At 53.6% G+C, this 20328-nt stretch overlaps 2 protein-coding genes across 3 annotated transcripts; one reads left to right on the top strand and one right to left on the bottom strand.

Moving 5' to 3' along the window:
• Positions 1–1623: 1623 nt before the first annotated feature.
• GIPC3 (GIPC PDZ domain containing family member 3) lies at positions 1624–8004 on the top strand. 2 transcript variants are annotated; one of them, XM_061150696.1, is made up of 6 exons: positions 1624–1866; positions 2632–2817; positions 2968–3148; positions 4204–4316; positions 4629–4723; positions 4830–8004. In XM_061150696.1, the coding sequence occupies exons 1-6, from the start codon at positions 1624–1626 to the stop codon at positions 7726–7728; spliced, it is 3717 nt and encodes a 1238-aa protein (XP_061006679.1). In that variant the 3' UTR covers positions 7729–8004. The 2 variants fall into 2 exon arrangements, with proteins under 2 accessions (XP_061006679.1, XP_061006680.1); XM_061150697.1 differs by having other exon boundaries at positions 4629–4710; positions 4830–5124.
• A 165-nt stretch (positions 8005–8169) lies between these two features.
• TBXA2R (thromboxane A2 receptor) lies at positions 8170–19510 on the bottom strand. The gene is made up of 3 exons (XM_061150698.1): positions 19376–19510; positions 14003–14855; positions 8170–9381 (listed from the first exon to the last, which is right to left on the bottom strand). The coding sequence occupies exons 2-3, from the start codon at positions 14786–14788 to the stop codon at positions 9136–9138; spliced, it is 1032 nt and encodes a 343-aa protein (XP_061006681.1). The 5' UTR covers positions 14789–14855; positions 19376–19510; the 3' UTR covers positions 8170–9135.
• Between the last annotated feature and the right edge of the window lie 818 nt (positions 19511–20328).

Here is a 20328-nt window from a genome sequence, read left to right as displayed (position 1 = left end):
ACCCAACTGGCGGTACTATGTTATGGCCACCCCAGGAGACTAGAAAAGATGGATATTGTCACACACACACACACACACAAAGTGTATGCTCCCTCACCTCATACCCTCCCTGGCATCATACCCTCATCGCAGGTTTGGAGTTTACCATTCCTGGTCAGGTCTTTACATAACCTTTAGCACAAAAGGATGTCTTTCCACAAGAATACCATTTTGATGGATTTTTTTTTTTTTTTAGTTTGTTTTCTAAAGATTTGAAAATGTACAATTCTGTGGTTTCTAGTATAGTTACAAAGTTGTGCAACCGCCAGCACCACCTAATTCCAGAATATTTCATCACCCCCAAAACAACATCCCTTCCATGTTAGCTATCATTCCCCATCCTCCCCTCCCCCAGCCCCTGGCAACCACAAATCCACTGTCTGTCTCCATGCATTGGCTGTTTTGGACACTTCATCTAAGTGGCATCCCAGGCTATAGGGCCTTTGCAATCTGGCTTCCTTCAAAGAGCATCGGGTTTTCAAGGCTCATCTGTGTTACAGTGTGTATGCCGTTCTGCACGGTTTCAAGCTTTACATAAATTTTCTTACCTCCTCCGAAGCCTTCTGCAACTTGCCTTTTCCAGCAATGCTTGGTTTCTGAGATTCTTCAGAGGCATAAGGCCCCCCTTTTGAGCTGCTATATGGCATTCCAGTGCTGTTCATTGAGCCAAAAGCAACATTCCTTTTGGTGACACTGGGTTCCCAGGGAATTCTGAGAGAAACCTCCTAGTACCCTGGGCCTCCTCATCTGTAACCCAGCGGGCTCAGAGAACTCCTGCCTGCCTCTCCTCCAGTTGAGGAGACCGAGGAAACACAGGATGAATAAATAAAATATCTGCCCTGCCAGGTCACGCTCAGTGCTAGGGAGGAAAAAAAGCAGGGAAGAGAAATTGGGACCTGGTGAGAGGAGGTGACGTCTGAGCCAAGAGCTGAGGAGGCGAAGGAGTGAACCACTTGGAGATGTGGGAGATGTTCCAGGTGTTGGAGAGGGCACAGCCTGTGCAAAGGCCCTGGGGCAGGACCAGGCCCTGTGTGTTGAATGAGCAGGGAGGACACCCATGTGTCTGGAGCAGAGTGAGTCAGAAGAAATGAGGGAGGAGAAGGGGGCAGGAATGGGGATGTGGCAGGTCATGCAGGGCCTTGTTGGCAGAATAGAGGACTAGGGTTTACCCCCAGGGGAGGTGGGAGCCCTGGAGGGCTGTGGGCAGGGGATGGACACGATGTGGCTCAGTTGTGCCAGGGTAAGGGTCCTCCCCACCTCGGACGGTTGTTGCAAGGATTAAATGAGTGCGCCCAGCAGAGAGTGAGCGCTCTGGCACTGGCAGTTGCCCTATCCTTATTTGTGATCCTTATTTTTTCCCTTGCTCCCCGGGGAGAGCACAGCTGGCCCTGGCAGGGCCGGGACACCTGGGGCCCACCCCCCATACACACTCCGCGGTGTCGCCTTCCCGGGAGGCTCGGGTTCCCGGATCCCCTTACCCCGGGCGGCTCGGCTGTCGCGCCCTGGGCCGGGGGAGGGGAGCCTGCAGGAAGCGGCGGATCCGGCGGCTGTGGCGGTGGCCCCGGTGACCGAGCTCTTCCTGCCATGGAGACCACAGCGGCCCGCGAGGCCCGGGGGGCCGAGGCTCAGCGCCTGCCCGCGCCCCCGCCCTCGCCCGCCGAGCCCCCGGCGGCGTCCCCGACCCCAACCGCGCCCCGCGCCCGCCCGCGCCTCGTCTTCCGCACGCAGCTGGCGCACGGCAGCCCCACCGGCAAGATCGAAGGCTTCACCAACGTGCGCGAACTCTACGCCAAGATCGCCGAGGCCTTCGGAATCGCGCCCACCGAGGTGAGGCCCGCGGACCCCAGCACCCGAGGCCCACTAGTCGACCGGGGATAGGGGTGAACCCTGGACTCTGGGACGGGGCCCCCCAGATCCTCCATCTCCGGGTGGAGGGGACCCTATCTCCAGATCTCAGAGGCTCACCTCTCGGATCCTGCGGTGCCCATACCTCGTGGACCACCTTTGCCCTCCCTGTGCAAAAGGTGAGCAAGTCTTAGGGCTCGTGGATCCTTAGATCGTCCGAAAAACACTGGGCTACCCAGGTAGGAGTGGACCCCAGCCCTCAGGGAAGCGCCTCCGGTTCCTGGACGCGGCTAGGGACTGGGGTTCCAGGCAGCCCCCTGCCAGGTGAGATGTCCGAGGTCGTGGGAGTCACGGGCTGGGCCGCAGGTGCGCCCCTCAGCCCCCAGGGGGCGCCAGGAGATTTGGAATTAACTGCCTTTAAAAGATGGTCTGGGGTTGTCAGGTCACCAAAGGGTTAAAAGTGGAAGTCTGAGGGAGGATGGAAGAAGGGTGTCCATCTGTCCGCAGCCTCCTTTTCATTTTACTCCTCATTCTGGGGGTCCCAGTCTCCTCGCCTCCTACTCCATTCTGAGGATCTCATATTCTGCCCTTTTAAGCATGACTATGATCCTGGGGAAGGCAGGGGTTTCGTGCTTTTGTGCCTCAGTTTCCCTATCAGGCCCCTGAGCCCATCCCCTGGTTGTTCTGTGCAGATGGTGGGGGAAGAGGGCTGTCGTTAATTTGGGGCTTCCTCTCCTCTCTGGGCAGATCTTATTCTGCACCCTAAACAGCCACAAGGTAGACATGCAGAAACTCCTGGGCGGCCAGATAGGGTTGGAGGACTTTATCTTTGCCCATGTGCGCGGCGAGACCAAGGAGGTGGAGGTCACTAAGACGGAGGATGCCCTGGGACTGACCATCACGGACAATGGGGCCGGCTATGCCTTCATCAAGGTACCCACTTGGGGGGTGGGGCAGGTGGCTTCCAGGGTGTCCGGCAACCTGGGGTAAGCCCCTGCTCCTCTGTGGTGTGAATGGGCTCTGGGGACCCGAGTGGAGTGGCTGGATGGTGGAGTCCTGTGAATGACTCTGGGTCCCCCGCAGAGGATCAAGGAAGGCAGCATCATCAACCGAATTGAGGCAGTGTGTGTGGGAGACAGCATTGAGGCCATAAACGACCACTCGATCGTCGGCTGCCGCCACTACGAGGTGGCCAAGATGCTGCGTGAGCTGCCGAAGTCGCAGCCCTTCACCCTGCGGCTGGTGCAGCCCAAGAGAGCCTTCGGTGAGGGCCACCTGGGGCCCTGGGGGACAGGCTGCGTGGGGTGAAGCTCTTTCAGAAATGGGTTTTCTGGATGTACGGAGCGGCAAAGGGTCAGGGGATGGGACAGGATGGAAGGTTCTAGATGCCCCTGGTAACAGGACAGGGACCTTCTGGCACTGTTTGAGAAACAGGTGGGTTGTTTCTACATTGTCATAGAGTCAGCCCAGGCATGGGGTCGGGGGAGGCTTGGGAAGACTGAGAAAGGATAAGGAGCTGTCTGGATCTATTTTGTAACCTGACTGGGAGCTTTTAAAGTCCTGCTTTGAGTCCCTGGTGAGTTCTAGAGAGTGGCTTTCATAGCGAATCCTAGAATGGAGCTTTTCAAAAAGAAGTCTGTGACTGGTCCATGGATGAGATAAGGAGGTCACCATGTATGTGAGTGCTCAGTTGTTCAGTCAGGTCCTACTCTTTGTGACCCCATGGACTGTAGTCTGCCAGGCTCCTCTGTCCATGGGATTCTCTAGGCAAGAACACTGGAGTGGGTTGCCACTTCCTACTTCAGGGGATCTTCCTGACCCAGGGATCGAACCTGTATCTCTTATGTCTCCTGCATTGGCAGGCAGATGCTTTATCATTGAGCCACCTGGGAAGCCCTCACGATTAGGTTGTGAAAGTGAAAGTGTTAGTTGCTCAGTCGTGTTCCACTCTTTGTGACCACATGGTCTGTAGCCCGCCAGGCTACTATGTCCATGGGATTCTCCAGGCAAGAATACTGGAGTGAGTAGCAGGGAAGCTATGACTAGATTAGGGAGAGCAAATTCTAGAGCAAGATACTTTCTGGACTGGCCCCAAGGAGAATCTGAAGTAGTTTCTTCTAGGGAGAGTCATTTTGAGAGGAGGAGGGAAATTTAAGGGAAGGAAGCATTCTCAAACAGCATCTCTGAGGATTCATCCATGGAAATAAGGAGGATTTTGGAGGGTAGGAATGTTCTAGAAGGGCTCAGTGGTTTCTGAGTCTTTACGAAGATGTAGCTTCACCTGGAACACACGCACCTCTTCTCCTTTGTCCCCTCCAGATATGATCGGCCAGAGGAGCCGGAGCAGCAAATACCCAATGGAAGTGAAAGTCAGCAGTGGGAGGGAGACCCTGCGGCTTCGGTCTGGGGGGTCCGCCACTGTAGAGGAAGTGGTGAGTGGAGGGGATGGGGGGCCTTCAGGGGCTCTTGCACATAGAGTTCTACCGCTGATACCAACTCAGCATGACCTTGGGGAAGACCCTCTCCTTTATCCAGCCTCAATTTCCCCATCTGCAGAATGGGTTCTTTTTTTCTTTTTCTTTCAGAATGGGTTCTTGTCAGGCAGGGCAGTAATGGCAGGACCAGAAGCACTGACTCATGGAAGGTCCCAATCTGCTACCACCAAAGGGGTAGTGACTTGGGGAGGGGGCTGGGTGGGAGGATCCCAGGCTTCTGACTCTCTGCTTTGCCCCCCATGCCCCCAGCCCAGTGAATTCGAGGATGAGGCATCTCGGAGGGTGGACGACCTGCTGGAGAGTTACATGGGCATTAGGGACCCAGAGCTGGGTAAGGGGCCAGGGTAAGCTGGGTGGACCCTGGGGGGAGGACAGCCCATGGGGAGGAGGTGGGAATCCCCCCCACCCCAGGGAGAACCCTCACCCACTTCCCCTCTGCTTGGCCTGCAGCATCCACCATGGTGGAGACCTCCAAGAAGACAGTGAGCGTCCAGGAGTTTGCACGCCATTTAGACTCCGTCTTGGGCGAGTTCGCCTTCCCGGACGAGTTTGTGGTGGAGGTGTGGGCCGCCATCGGCGAGGCCAGGGAAGCCTGTGGCTAATCTGCCCCGGTGCCAAGCGCAGCCCCAGCTCAGAGCCCAGCCCCCCGCCCCAGCCCTCCCGGTCAGTTTCCAAAGCCCAGCCCTGCTCCAGAGTCCAGAAGCCCAGACCTGAGACCCAGCTCTGTTCTAGAACACAGTCCAGTTCAGAGACCAAGCCTAGATCTGAGCCCAAGTCCTGCTCTAGTGTCCAGCCCAGTTCAGGGACCAAGCTCAGATCTGTGACACAACCCAGATCGGAGCCCCAGCCCTGCTTTAGAACCCAGCCCAGCTCAGAGATCAAGCCCAGATCAGAGCCTCAGCCCTACTCTAGAGCCCAGCCCAGCTCAGAGACCAAGCCCAGAACTGAGACTCAGCCCTGTTCAGAGACCAAGTCCCCCTCTAGAACCCAGGTCAGTTCTGAGGCCCAGTTCATCATTAGAACCCCATCCAGTTCTGAGATGCAGTCCAGCTTCAGAACCCAGCTCAGTTCTGGAGCCCAGGACAGCTCTAGAGCCCAGGACAGCTCTAGAGCCCAAGCCAGCTCTGAGGCTAAGCGGAGCTCTGATGTGAAGTCAAGCTTTGGAACCCAGATAAATTTGAAGACCCACCCCAGCTCTGGAATCCAACCTGGTTCTGGGAGCCAGGACAGCTTTATGACCAAGCCCTGCCATAAAACTCGATCCAACTCTACAGCTCAAGACAGCTCCGTGACTCAGCCATACCTGGATACTCAATCTAGCTCAGGAACACCAATTAGTTCTGGAGCCCACGTGAGACTCAAGAGGCAGTCCAGCCCTAGAAGCCACTCCAGCTTAGTAGTCAAAGACAGTTCTGAAGTGCAACCCTGTTCCCAAACCCAGGCCAGCTCAGGAACCCAGATGCATACTTCAGTCCAGCCTAGGTCCAGACCCTATCTGCGTCCTAGGGCCCAGTCCAGCTCCAGTGATGAATCCAGCTCAGAGACTGAGCCCAGATCTAGCCCCCAGCCTCGTGCGACAAGCAAAGCCGTCTCCAGGATTCAGACAAGCTCTGGCCCCCCACCCATTGCTGGGGCAAGACCTGCCTCCAGAGCTCAGCCTGATGCTAAGCCCCATGCGCACTGCAGAGCACAGAGCAACTCTAGAATGCCATCCAGCTCTGGGACAAGGACAGATCTCCAAGCTTGGCCTCTTTCCAGAGTTCAGTCCACCTCCAGCAGTCCACCCAGCTCCAGAACTCAGCTCGGTTCTAGAGGCCAGGTTGGCTCTGAAATTCCACCTGACTCCAAAACACAGTCAACCGCTGAGACCCAGGTACATTCCAGAATACAGCTAATGTCTGGAACCCAGTCAAGTCCTGGGACCCAGAAGGATGCAGACACAGCCTTCAGCTCCACAGCTATGTCAAACTCTGAGAGTAGGCCCAGTTCAAGGACCCAGCCCTGCCCAGTAGCTCAAAACACCTCTGAGGCTCAGCTCAGCTCAGAAAGCCTGACAAGTTCTAGAAACCAAATCCAGGCCACAACCCAGGGAAGCTCTGGGACTGAGCCAGACTTTGGGAAGCAGACCAGCTCTGGAACTCAGCTCATCTCTAGAACCCCTCCCAGCTCAGACATGCAGATAAGTGCAGGAGTTAAGCCCTGCTCTGGAGTCAAGCTCAACTCCAAAACCCAACCCAGCTCCACAGTTCAGTTCAGGTCTGAGATGCAACCCAGCTCTGAAACCTGGAGCAGTTCAAGAATACAGTCCAGCTCTGGATCCCAAACCAGCTCCAGAACCCAGACCAGTTCTGGAACCCAGCTGAGCCCTGAGATTCAGCCCAGTTCTGGGACCCAGACCAGTGAAAGAACTCAGCCCAGCTCTGGAGTCCAATTCAGCTCCAGAACACAGCCTGCTTCTGGATCCCAACCTGGCTCTAGAACCCAGACCAGTTCTGGAACCCAGCCCAGTCCTGAGACCCAGCCCAGCTCTTGGACCCAGACCAGTGAAAGAACTCAGTCCAGCTCTGGAGTCCAGTTCAGCTCCAGAACACAGTCTGCTTCTAGATGCCAACCTGGCTCTAGAACCCAGACCAGTTCTGGAACCCAGCTCAGTCCTAAGACCCAGCCCAGCTCTGGGACCCAGACCAGTGCAAGAACTCAGCTCAGCTCTGGAGTTCAGTTCAGCTCCAGAACCCAGTGCAGCTCTAGAATTCAGTTCAGCTCTGAGACCCAGCCCAGCTCTAAAACCCAGACCACTTCAAACACTCAGCCCAGCTCTGGAGTCCACCTTAGTTCCAGAACTGAATCTGATTCTGAAACTAGAAGTCAGACCAGTCCAAGAATTCAGCTCAGCTCTAGAAAGGGGCCCTGCCCACAGACCCCAGGCCTTGACCCCAGAACCCAGCCCTATCCCACCCCTTATGCCCGACCTCAACACCTAGGCCCACCACCCAAAGCCCCGACTCCAGGTCCTAGCCGAATCTCTTGCCCCCAGCCCCATGATCTGGGACGAGGAACCCCGCCCGACCCTGGGCCTGGCCGAAGCCCCTCAATTTCTCCCCTGGCCCCACAGCCACAGTCTCCCTTCACCCCCCAGAAACCAGTCCTTTCCCCCAAGCCCCAGCTGGGACCCCAGAAGTCTACCCCACCCACCAAATCTGTCATCCCTAGTTTTGCCCCCAGGGTGGCCCTCCTTAGTTCTCAGCCCCTTGAACCCTCATTTGAGGGGCCTGCCCCCTCCTCCATGCTCAGGGAGTCTAAGTTACCTCCACGGGAGTCAAAGCTCCTACCCCACCATGGGGGGCAGTAGATTGGGCGTGACATAGTTGGAGCCCCCATGGCCCCCATCCCCTTTCCTGCTCCTCCCTGCCTGGGTTGCTCAGAAGTAGCAGGTGACTGTATTACACACCCCATCCCTGTAAATGGGGTGGGGCAGGTGAGGAAGGGAGGGTGGAAACTGCTGATCCCAGGTCTATGGGAGGGCAGTGAGGTAGGGGCGAGCAGGGGAGGCAGGAGGCAGTTTCTTTCTCATGTACCTTGAGGGCTTGAGGGCTCGTGGGGAATAAAGGCATAAAGGCACCTCCAACCCCTGCAGCCTGATGTGTTATTTTGGGGGGTATTTGGGGGAGAGCAGAGGAAGGGGTGCTGACATGAAAACACTAGATGCTTCTTAAGTGCCTACTATGTGCCAAGCATCTTATAAGTGCTAACTGCGCAGGCGTTGAGGGCCCTGCAGACACACAGCAGTCTGTACAGGATCAGTCTACTTTTATTGAGCAGCTAATGTGGGCCAGGAGCTGCTTGCTCAAGGTGCAGGGAGTCTGAGGGGCTGAGTGGATAGATGGTGAAACCACAAGCTGATGGGCATGCGCTTCATCTGCAGTGGAGGAAGCAGGCGTGTACCCCATGGTCTCTAGGTATCTATCTTGTCCTCTCTTTTCCTCATCTGCTAAATGGGTTTAACCCAGAACCCACTCCTGGGGTTGCAGGCAGGATTCCAGGAGATCTCAACCGTGAAATGCTCAGGGAAGACTCAATAAAGGGGGTGGGGAGAGGAGTGAGGAGCCAGCCCCACCTCTTGGGGCTTCCCCCACTCCCACCCTAGTTCTGCTCAGCTGGGGCTTCCCCGACCCCAGCTCCAGTTCTGCTCAGCAGCTGTGGGCTGGATAGGAATCTTGACGCCAGAAACTTCAATGTTGGATGATTTCAGAGTCAAAGGAAAATAAAGCCGAGGTGGAGATTATATTTTGGCAAGAGAGGGGGTCTGTTGGCATTCAATTTTTCTAGACAGAGCCTTCTCAAATTGGGGTGTCAAAGGGAATCAACCATACCCCAGTAAGCAGGTCAGATTCAGGGGTCAGAGCCCCCTATTTCTGGAGGATTTCTGCAAGGGTAGGCTTACAAGTCTGATTTCCTCCAGATACCTGCCCAGCACCGTCACACCCTTTCTGGAGTTGGGAGGGGACTCAAAGTGGGGGCTGAGAGAGGGGAAGGGCTTTGGAAAGGGGAGTCAGGGAAGACTTGGGGGGGGGGTCCCTGGGGCTGATGGAAGATAGCACACAATTTTGTTGTTCAAACCTTCTGTCTATGCTGCACTCTTGGCTCCTGGGCATCAGGACAGACAGATGCGACCAACAGGGAGGATAAAGGTCTGGTGAGGGACATTCTGGCAGGGTGCTCTGTCCTTCCAGAGCTGCCACTATGTCCAGCCTAGGACCTAGTGTATCGTTGACCTGCGGGTGAACTGGGGCTGCAGGGACAGTGACCTGGACCGGGTGCTCAGGCGAGGGTAGAAGCGCTGGATCACTGCCCGGCGGAACAGGATGTACACCCAGGGGTCGAGGATCTGGTTCCAGGTGGCCACTCGCAGGTAGATGAGCAGCTGCCGCTCCGTGGGGCGGGACAGCTGCCCCATCGGGCTCATGGCGGGCGGGCTCTGCAGCACCGTCTGGGCGATGAAGACCTGCCGGGGGCCAGAGCAGTCAGCCAGCGGCCAGGCTGGCAGCCAGCCCTGCCCTCCACCAGCACCTGCCTGTGCCACCTGCTGTCCCCTGAGATCCAGTGCTGATTCTGTCCCTGCTGGGCTGTGTGACCTTCAGGATATCTGCCTGACCTCTCTGAACTTCAGCTGATGTGGCTGCAAAATAGCATACTTTTCCTGCTCCTCCCCTGGACATGATTAAACATGGTGGACAAAGAGGACTTGCAGGTGCGAACAGGTGGAATCACTGTGACTGCCAGTGTTACTATGCTATTAAACACATATTTTATACAAACTTTACATATATCAAATATATATACTATATATAATAATATATCAAATTATGGTATAAGATTTATATTAAATAATTAAATTTTGTTATTTTATTTTATTATTTTACACTATTCTGAAATTTAAAGTTTATAAAATTCTGAAAAAATTTTATATTAAATAATTTTATGTTAAAAATAGTAAATCAGTTTAATATAGTTTATTAAATATTGGATTTATATTTAATACTACACAATATGTAATATAAGATACAAATTATTATACACAATAATTTATAAATAATTATAGAATATAATATAGAATAATATAGTTACCTAATAATATATTGTTAGTTATAACCATATTATTTATTATATGGTATTTAAAATTATATATGTAATTATATAATATATAATTTTAATGTGACTATGTATTACATATGATTGATATAATTACTAAGTATTCATTAATAACATATAGTTATATGTTATATAGTATTTAACAATTATATAATATATATTATATACTATATAATGGTCAATATAGTTATTAAATATTAAATAATATGTAATTATATGCTATATAGTATTTAACAATTATATACTATATAATGATCAATATATTAAATATTAATTAATAATATGTAATTATAATAGTTTTGCTCAGTCATGTCCAACTCTTTGCGACCCCATGGACTATGGCCTGCCAGGCTCCTCTGCCCATGGGCTTTTTCAGGTAAGAATATTAGAGTGGGTTGCCATTCCCTTCTCCAGAAGATCTTCCTGACCCAGGAATCGAACCAGCACATCCTGCATTGTAGACAGATTCTTTCCCTGCTGAGCCACTGGGGAAACCCCTTAATTATAGTTATATGTTATATAGTATTTAACAGTTATATAATATATAATCATATATTATATAATAATTGATATAATTAATTATGAATGCATATAATTATAGTTATACGTTACATGGTATTTAACAATTGTATAATATATAGATATATATGATTGATATAATTATTAAGTATTAATTCATACTATATAATTATAGTATATATTATATAGTATTTAACAATTATATCATGGTTATAATTATGTATATTAATTCTAATACAAATTATTATAATGGGTATTATATTTCATAATTAAAATTATACTATGATTAATATTAATATTGTATTGAATTACTACATTACAATTGTTTCCTGAGCACCTACTGTGTGCTGGGCAATTCTGGGGACAGTGTAGTGGCTACAATGGACTCAGGCTCTACTTACATGACCAGGTGGTTTCAGCTCAGTGGTAGGGGTGGGTGTGATTGAGCAGGGATGGAGACACTGTTGTAGCCCAGAGGAGGCGCTGGGCCAGGCTTGGGAGAGGTAATCAGATGGAGAATAGGAGTTTCCCCAGTGAGATGGAGGGAAGTGTCTGTGGACCTTTCCTCTGGGACAACAGGGAGCCATGGGAGGTTTTGGAGCATGAGTTGGCTCATGGGCCAACTCTGGCCTGCCGCCTGTTTTTGTTGTGCTTTGTTTGCTTTATTTGTGCCTTTTTAGTTTGTTGTTTTGCTAAGAATATTTTTACACGTGTCAATGGTGAGAAAAAAAATAGAAAGCATATTTTGTGACATGTGACAATTACATGAAATTCACATTTCTGAATCCATAAATGAAGTCCTTTTGGCACTCAGGCGTGCCCAGTCATTTCCAGGTAGCTTTCACACCCCAATAGAAGAGCTGTGTGGTTGTCATAGAGACAGTGTTTAAAAGGTATACTATATGGCCTTTTAGGAAAAACTTGGCTGCCAAAGGGGACTTGGGAATCATTTAATGACTCAGTGATTCTACCTAGAACGCCTTCCTGGTTTTTATCTGGCAGCTTATCTCCTATTAAGGAGATCAAACCAGTCAATCCTAAGGAAATCCACCCTGAACATTCATTGGAAGGACTGATGCTGAAACTCCAATACTTTGGCCACCTGATGGGAAGAACTGGCTCATTGGAAAAGACCGTGATGCTGGGAAAGATTGAGGGCAGGAGGAGAAGGGGGAAACAGAGGATGAGATGGTTGGCTGGCATCATCGACTCAATGGACATGAGTTTGAGCAAACTCCAGGAGATGGTGAAGGACAGGGAAGCCTGGCGTGCAAGGGATCACAAAAAGCTGGACACAACTGAGCGAATGAACAACAACAAATATCCCATTCAGGCTTCCCTGGTGGCTCAGATGGTAAAGAATTCAACTGCAATGCAGGAGACCCAGGTTCGATCCCTGAGAAGGAAATGGCAACACACTCCAGTATTCCTGCCTGGAAAATTCCATGGACGGGGAGCCTGGCGAGCTACAATCCATTGGGTCACAAAGAGTCGGACACGACTAAGTGACTAACACACACATCTCTCTAATCTCCTATCCATCCTTCAAAGTCTCAGCTCCAGTGGTTCAGAGAAGGGCAGGGGTCATCTGGGGGTATTCTGAGACAGTCAAGCCAGGAAGGCAGGGATGAGGAAGATGCTGAGGCAGACCTTTGTCAGGGAACTCTTGGTGAAGGTGACATTTGAGCAAGGACATAGAGGAGTGAGGGAGTGATTCATGTGGAGATCTGGGGTTGGGGGAGCATTCCAGGCAGAGGGTACAGCACATACAAAGGCCCTGGGGCAGCATCATTTCTGGCATGTTGGAGGAACAGCAAGGAGGCTGGTGTGGCTGGAGCAGAGTGAGCAAGGGGGAGAGAGGGAGGAGGGAAGGGCAGGGAGGGGATGGAGAAGGTCTTGCAGGGTCTTGTGGGCTGCAGGAGGACTTGGGGTTTTATCCTGAGGGAGATGGGAGCCCTGAAGTGCTGTAGGCAGAGAGGGGGAAACCTGAATCAGGTGCTCACAGGCATCCTCTGGATGCTGCTCAATAAATAATAATGATAATAATTATAATAAACAAAAATAGAAACGGTCTCAGCTGTATGAAAACAGACCTGGGAGGGACACCCCAGGGACTGAGTTTCAGAAGCACATTGCTCAGCCAGAAGCATCATACCATAACTTTTACTCCCCCAGGGCCCGTCATGCCTGCAGCTTCACATATCACACACACAAAATTATGCTTCCTTCTATTTCTTTGCCCACCATTGGCACATGTAAAAACATTTAGCAAAACAAAGCACAACCAAATTTGCAATCTTCCTATCCCACAGATTTAGTTTTTGTTTTAGCCCTTATCACTTCCTAATATCTACCATTTCACTTATTTATGCACTGTTTATTTGCTGTCTTCCCCATGATCATGGGGTTGCAAGAGTCTGACACGACTTAGCGACTAAACCACCACCGCCATGATCAAAGAGCTCCAGGAAGTCAAGCATTTTTGTCCTTTTTGTTCCCTGCTCAGCATCTAGACCAGAGCCAGCAACATGCTGGTTGTTCAGTCAGTCTTTCTTGAAGAAACAAATGGATGAATGAGTTCATTTCCTCCTGAGTCGCTCTGAGAGGCAGACGCCTTTTAAATCATCCCCGTCCCCCATGGCTCAGATGGTAAAGAATCTGCCTGCAGTGCAGGAGACCCGGGTTTGATCCCTGGACCCTGGGTTGAGAAGATCCCCTGGAGAAGGGAATGGCTACTCATTCCAGTATTCTTGCCTGGAGAATTCCATGGACAGAGGAACCTGGCAGGCTATACAGTCCATGGGGTCACAAAGAGTTGGAGATGACTGAGCAACTAACACTTTCTTCTTTTAAATTCTAAGGAACTGATTGAGGCTGGAAGAAGGATGCCCATAGCCAGAGTCACATGGTAAGTCCTTGTTGGATATGGGCTGGAAACCAAGTATCTGATTCTGGTCTTCAGACTTGTCCAGATAGAATCAGAAATGGGAAAATAACAACTCCAAAAGGCCAAATATATTAATCAGTGGAAGGACTTCAGTAAACTCACCTGACTCAGGAAAAATCTTTGAAAGGCTGGGGTCCAGCCCAGAACTAGGCACAAGGTAGAAATGATTCAGTGATTCTACCTGGAATATCCTCCCTGCTTTCGTCTAGCAGGTAAACTCCTCTTCTTCCTTCAAAACCCCAGCTCCAATGACCCTCTTCTGGAAAGTCTTCTCTGATACCCCCATGGGGTGGGGAGAGCCTGGGAGCCCCTCCCTGGGCATCTCAGTCCCAGGTCACTGCTTCTGCCCCAGTCCTGCCCCCAGTTTGGGGTTATCTGTGTCTCACTCAAGGGAGTACCCCTGAACCCTGGGGTCACATTTTCTTGGGCTAATGAGAACCTGAGGGTTGTGAATCTATCAGGATGAACCCAGGCCCAGGTAGTCCCCGCCCCAATCCCCGCCACTCACCAGCAGTGGCATCCAGCAAATGCTGGCCACCACCATAATGCCCATGAGCTGCACCATCATCTCCACCTCGCAGTCCCTCGGGCGCTGCTGGGCGGTCGCCTGCCCATGGTAGACGTGGCACAGGGTGGCCACACTGATGGTGTTGAGCAGGAAGGACATCCCCACGGAGACGCTGCCGAGGAGTGCGAAGAGCAGGCCGAAGGCCACGTCCCCCGGGTCGGTGCCGAGTGTGAGGAAGCACCAGGAGCCGGGGTACTGCACGGTGTAGTGGCCCACGCCCAGAAGGGGCAGCAGGCCCAGCGCCAGCGCAGAGGCCCACACCAGCCCCACTGTGGTCCAGGCTCGGCGCTGTGAGGCGGTCGCGGGCCTTGAGAAGGGCCGGGTGATGCCTAGGAAGCGCTCCGAGGCCATGGCGGCCCCCAGCAGCAGCGGACACAGGCCGAAAAAGACCATGATGACGCCCATGAAGTGGCAAAGGCTGCAGCCAGGGTCCACAGTCTGCCATTCAAAGAGGACGAAGTGCTGGGTCACCACGATGGCGCCAGTGACCAGCAGCCCCATGAAGTCAGTGAGGACCAGGCCGCAGAGGAAGGTCAGGAAGGAAGATCTAGACTGGGAGCTGCCCTGCCGTGCGCCCATCAGCACGCTCAGCGCCAGCAGGTTGGAGGCCAGGCCCACCAGGCAGAAGGAGGCTGCGAACCATGGGGAGGCAATCAGGCGCCGCTCCTCCCGTGTGATGTTCATAGGCCGGAAACAGGGCCCCAGGGAACTGGCATTGGGCCACATGGTGCTGGAGCATAGCGGGGAGGGTCACCACTTCATCAGGCCAAGGCTGGTGGTGGTTCAGAGACACCTGCGGGGAGGCGGGCGGCAGAGAAGATTTTGGTGGTTCGTTCTACATTTTCATCTGAGTGGCCCCAGTGAACTACACAAACTTCAATGCCCCAGCTCAAATTTCCCCTCCTTGAAGAAGCCCTTCCTCACTTATCTCACTCCCAGTTCAGTAAGCATTACTATTACTACTCCTAGTAGTAGTCCTGCTGTTACAATTACTAGGATGACTAGCTCCAACTCTGTCCTGCCCCAGGCTCAGTGACCCTCAAGGGCAAGAATCAGTTTTCCCTCTTCTGGGAACCCTGGAAGACACCAATTAGTATTGGCCAGGTTGCAGAGAAGGGTTGAGAAGCTCTGGGTTTGAACTCTAGCCCTGACACCAACTATGCGACCTCAGGCAAATAATTTTTTCTTCTCTAAACTTCTGTTTCCCTGGGGGGTCATCCATCTAAGTCCTTCATGGAATGAAGGATCCAGGACAGATTTCAACTGCTGTAAAACAGGACACATGAAGTGTGGAGAGAGCCACTGGCTGACGGCCAGAGGTCGCTGACTCCCAGGCCAGCTCTGTGGTCAGCCTTGAGGTCACAATTCCTCATGAAGGCCTCGGGGAAGACCCGACCCCGTTGGTCTTTTAGGGACATCCTTCCTCCCATGTTAGAATCATGTAGATTCCTTCCCCACCCCCTATTTTTGTTTAATAAAAAATAAACCCTGAAATCCAGTACCAGTCTGGGGGAAAAAAAAAAAACAAAAACAGTTCACTGGAAGCAACCGGGTCCCCAGTGATGGGCTATAAACAGTAGCTGGGAGGTAATGGGCTATGAACTACTCAGTATGGGGCTGGGAGAGAAAATTGGAGAGACGTGTGGGTCTGACTGTCGGGTGTGGATGAACTGACCAGTGTTTGAGGAGAAATAAAATGACACCATTTAAAAGTCAGCTCTCTAAAGCAATTATACTCGAATAATAATTTAAAAACAAGTCTTCTCTCAGTTCCCCAAAAGGATACAGCTGGGAGGGCACAGGGTCACCCATGGGGCCAGCCCCCCATGTGGTGTGCACGTACATCACAAACCATGCTTGTGCCAGCAGTGAGGGGCCACTGGCCACAGGATCAGAGTGGACAAAGGTGGGGAGGCAGGACGGTGGGAGGCATGGAGGTTCCAGGCTGCTGAAGCCCAGAAAGGTCCACTTATTTTTTTTAATTAAAAAAAAGTTAAAAAAAAATTTAGTTATTATTATTTTATTGGGCTTCCCAGGTGGTTCAGTGGTAAAGAATCTGCCTGTAATGCAGGAGATTCAGGTTCAATCCCTAGGTTGGGAGGATCCCCTGGAGGAGGAAATGGTAACCCACTCCAGTATTCTTGCCTGGAGAATCCCATGGAAAGAGTAGCCTGGTGGGTTACATGTGGTCGCAAAAGAGTCGGACACAACAGAGCGACTAAACCACCACGACAGTATTATTTTATTATTAATTAATTAATTAAACTGTACGAGGTCTTAGTTGCAGCATGTGGGATCAAGTTCCCTGACCAGGGATCGAACGTTTCAGGGTCCCCTGAAATGAGAGCTCGGAGTCTTCTGATCCCCATTTTGCGGAGGTGGGGAATCCGAAGTACAGAGAGGTTAAGTAACTAATTTAAAGTCACACAGCATAGCTGGAATTGATCGGAGATCAAATGTGTGCAATTGAGTCAAAAGCCTTGCAGTCAGGCGGAGGCTGGTGAGAGGTGGGTGTGGAGGGTCACCATTTCTAGGGAATTCCCCGGCAGTCCAGTGGGTAAGACTACATGCTTTCACTGCCAAGGTTGCATGAGGCACAGCCAAAAAGGGATAGAATTTTTCTAAAATGACTGCCATGAATCCTGTCACGAACCTTGGAGGAGTCTCGTCCCTACTCTGAGCCTCAGTCTCCCTTCCGATAAAATGGGGCCAATGATGAGCCCCGAGGCTGTGTCTGTGACCGGCCTCAGGAGCAAGTGTGCTTAGCTGCACCCCACCTCACTCCCCATCTCTTTAATTCATCTCAGCAGCTCCTTATCTAGCCTCATAAATTATCCAGCTCCTGATGGCCAGCTCCTCTGAGCCTCCCTCCCAGGCTGGGTTGCCACCACTTTGGTGGGGGTGGGGCCTCGAGTGAGAAGCTGAAAGCTGAGAGACGGTGGGAAGGGGCCTTTCCACGGTGCGTGGCCATCTGGGCGAGCCCTCCACTCCGGGGAGGGGATGTGCTTGTTGTTAGCTCAGATTTGATCTGCACTTGAGTTCCCCCTGGGACAGGGTGCTCCCTCCCTCCCTCCCTCCCTCCCTCAAGAGCTGGTATGTGTTGTTTCTAAACATTCTCTGGACCGGGCTGTGTCTGTGGTCACTGCCCCTGCCTCACCCTGGAGTGACTGCCAGCCCCTCCCGCATCTCATGGCCCCAGGGTCCCCTACTCTTGTGCAGGAGCTCATGCACCCAGGGACAGAGGCCCCGAGTGTGTTTCACACTTCCCATATGTGGGAACAAACGCTGTGAGCCCAGGGCCCCGGCCTCGGGGAGACTGGAAACTGGCACCACTTCCTCTGGCTCCAGCATGCGGTTTCCAGTCCCCCAACCAGGGGTTCAGGTGATAGCAGCCGGCTCAAGTTCCCCAGGAAAGCGGGCCAGGAGGGGCACTGGCAGCGGCTCCCCTTCCCTCCCACATTGACCAGGAAGGCTCCAAGGTCCAGAAGCACCGCTGTGTGGCCCTTGGGAGAATTGCTCACCGTCTCTGTGCCTCATGAGAAACATGGACCCCAGATTTGCTGGACAAACCCAAGGATCCTATAACCCGAGAGTGGGGGAAGTTTGGACTTGGAAAATCCAGGGTTCTGGAATTCTAACGAGTCCCCGGTTCTAGAATTCTAACAAGGTCCCACTTCAGGAACCTAAAGGCCTGAAGCGTCTAGAATTTAAGGGGGCTGAGGTTCCAGAGCTCTGATCGGCTGGTCCTGAGTTCCAGAAATCTCTCTCTTGGGTCCTGGCTCCTCTCTGCAGGACTGCAGGATGGACCCCCTCCCCCTCCTCACCTCGGGGAGGCTGGGAGGGCTCCAGCCACCACTGTCCCAGAGGCCTGGGCGCTGAGCCGGGCATGGGAACCAGACTGCCCCACCACCACCACCACAGTGGCCCTGGCAGGCTGTGGTCTTTGGATGCCAAGGGCTGGGCCCCTCCTCTGCCTGATGGTCCGTCACTGCCTGCCCACTTTCCTCCTCCTGCTTCCGCAAGCCATCCATTTTTTAACAAGTCCCTCTCCCTCTCAACACCCCACCCCCTGGCCTGCCTGCCTGTCCCCACGCCAGGGGCCTATCCACCCTCCCCCCAGAGGGGCGACAGTGACCTCAGACAAGCTCGGACTGGAGCCCCCGATCTGCCACTGTCAAGTGGGGGCTCGACCTTGCCAAGTCTCAGTTGCCCCCTTTGTGAAATGGGGACAACAAGGCCACTGACTTGCCTACCAGCATTCAGGCTGGTCTTCCCAGGCCCAATCTGCTCTTGCCATTGAGACTTTGAGTCTTCACTCACATACACACACACACACACACACACCCCACCCGACCCCTGCCCAGTGCCCCGCACTCTTCCTGCTTCCTGGCTGTGCTCACAGCTTGTCTCCTGGCTGCACACACTGAGCAGCCAGGTGGAAGCCCTGATGCACTGTATGACCTCAGTCCATTTCCACATTTCCTAAGTCCTCTAATGCTGCCCAGTTGACCAAGGATCATACCCTCTGGCACAAACATGCAGGGGCCAGGCCTGTCGCTGCATTGGTTCCGGGTCATGCTTGGTGAACACCTGCACGCCCTAGGGTAGGGACCCTCTGCACGCCCTTGTGCAGCCACAGACGCCCACACAGACAGAAACACTTACACTCAGGGCCCCTGTCAGCTCCCAGACCCACCCCTGCCTCCCCTCACCACAAGGCTCAATTTCCGGGAACTTTTCCTGTTTGTGACACCAACCAGGTCCCCACCCCAGTCAGCCTGTCTCAGTTAGAGCTGAGCCTTGGCCCTGACTCATGCAGTCCCTCTGAGCCTCAGTTTCCTCATCTGTCCAATGGGCATCCTCTCAGTGCTCACCACTGGCCAGGGGAACAGATGGATGATGGAGGGACAGGACCTATCCAGGCCAGGCAGCCAGTGGTTAGTGATGGACACAACTCCGAGTGTGCGTGCAGACACACAACCAACCAGGCGTGTGCTTTCATTCGCAGCCATGCCCAGCGCCCCGGCACTGTCTCTGGCTGCAGCGCCACAGGACACGGAGTGGCCTGGCCCAGACTCAGCGGAATCCACACACAAGCACATTCTTGCTCACACTAGCCAGCAGGTGCCCAGGGCAGGCAGCACTCGAGACTGGCACCCAGGCTTAAGAGTGCCCCTGGACACCCAGCACCTAGTAGCTGTCACCGCCCACGGGAACACACCCACTGCAGCGCGGACCGCCGGTAGGATACACCCAAGCCACACCTGCCCACTCTCATGCCCCGCCCCTTACCTCAGGGCCAACAATTCTCACCTGAAGGTGGTCGAGGGTGCGTACAGGGGTAGGCGCGCCGTCCTCTGCCCTGGAGCACACGTGAGTGCCTGGCGGCAGGAAGGGCGTGCGGAGGCGGAAGCGGGGCGGCTTGGCTTCCCGGGCCCCTGGGGAAATCGAGTCACAGCGGGAGGACTCCCGCGCTGCTACGTCGCGCCGGGGCACCGATGGAGGACGTGGCGGCGCGGGGTCCCGGGCCGAAGGAGAGGTGACGAGGTCCCCTCTCGGCCTGGAGGGAGGCCTACAGAGTCTAAAAATAGCCCGGAGCGGGGGCTCCGCTCTGTAGCTGGATCCAGTCTCTGCCCTAGTCTCGCTCAGTCTGTCTTTCAGTCGGTCTCGCATCAGTCCCTCCCGCCCCGCTCTGGCCACGCCCCTCCCGCCCAGGCCTGGCTGCTGAGGGTCAAGGGGCGCCCCCCAGCCCGCCCCCGGGGAGATCGCGCGGCCTCCTGGGGGAGGGGGCGTCCGGGGGATCCCGGGACGCAGGGGCAGGGGCGCGGCTGCCGGGTTGGCCAGCGCCCTTTCAGGAGCCTCCGCCCGCCCCCTCCCCCAAGCCCGCCCCAGCTAGGCCCCCTTCCGGCTCCGCTCTATCTGCCAGGCCCCCGCATTATTCACCGTCTGGGTAGCACCCCGGACTGAGAGAGGGCGGGGGCGGGGTCAGCTCCCCAGGGCGCCCAGACGCCGGCCCCGGGGCCCAGAGCTCAGAGCTGGTGAGCGCGGGGTGCGTGGTGGTTGCGGGGTGGCTGGCCCTCAGTAGATGCTTCATCAGTGTAGGGTTTGTTTGAGGCCCCTGTCAGGGCTGGGGGTGGGGGTGCAGGAGTGTTCAGAGGGGAGAGGGACCGCACTCTGAAGCCGGATGCTTCGTGGGCAGCCTGCCTAGACAGTTTTTCCCGGGAGCAGGTGAGCGGGAGGGCTGTGGGCGGCTGCATTCTAGGGGA

Source organism: Dama dama, chromosome 9 (assembly GCF_033118175.1).
Source record: "Dama dama isolate Ldn47 chromosome 9, ASM3311817v1, whole genome shotgun sequence".
Lineage (NCBI taxonomy): Eukaryota > Metazoa > Chordata > Mammalia > Artiodactyla > Cervidae > Dama > Dama dama.
The sequence above is the reverse complement of the archived record's forward strand: the minus strand, read 5'-3'. Positions and strand labels throughout refer to the sequence as shown.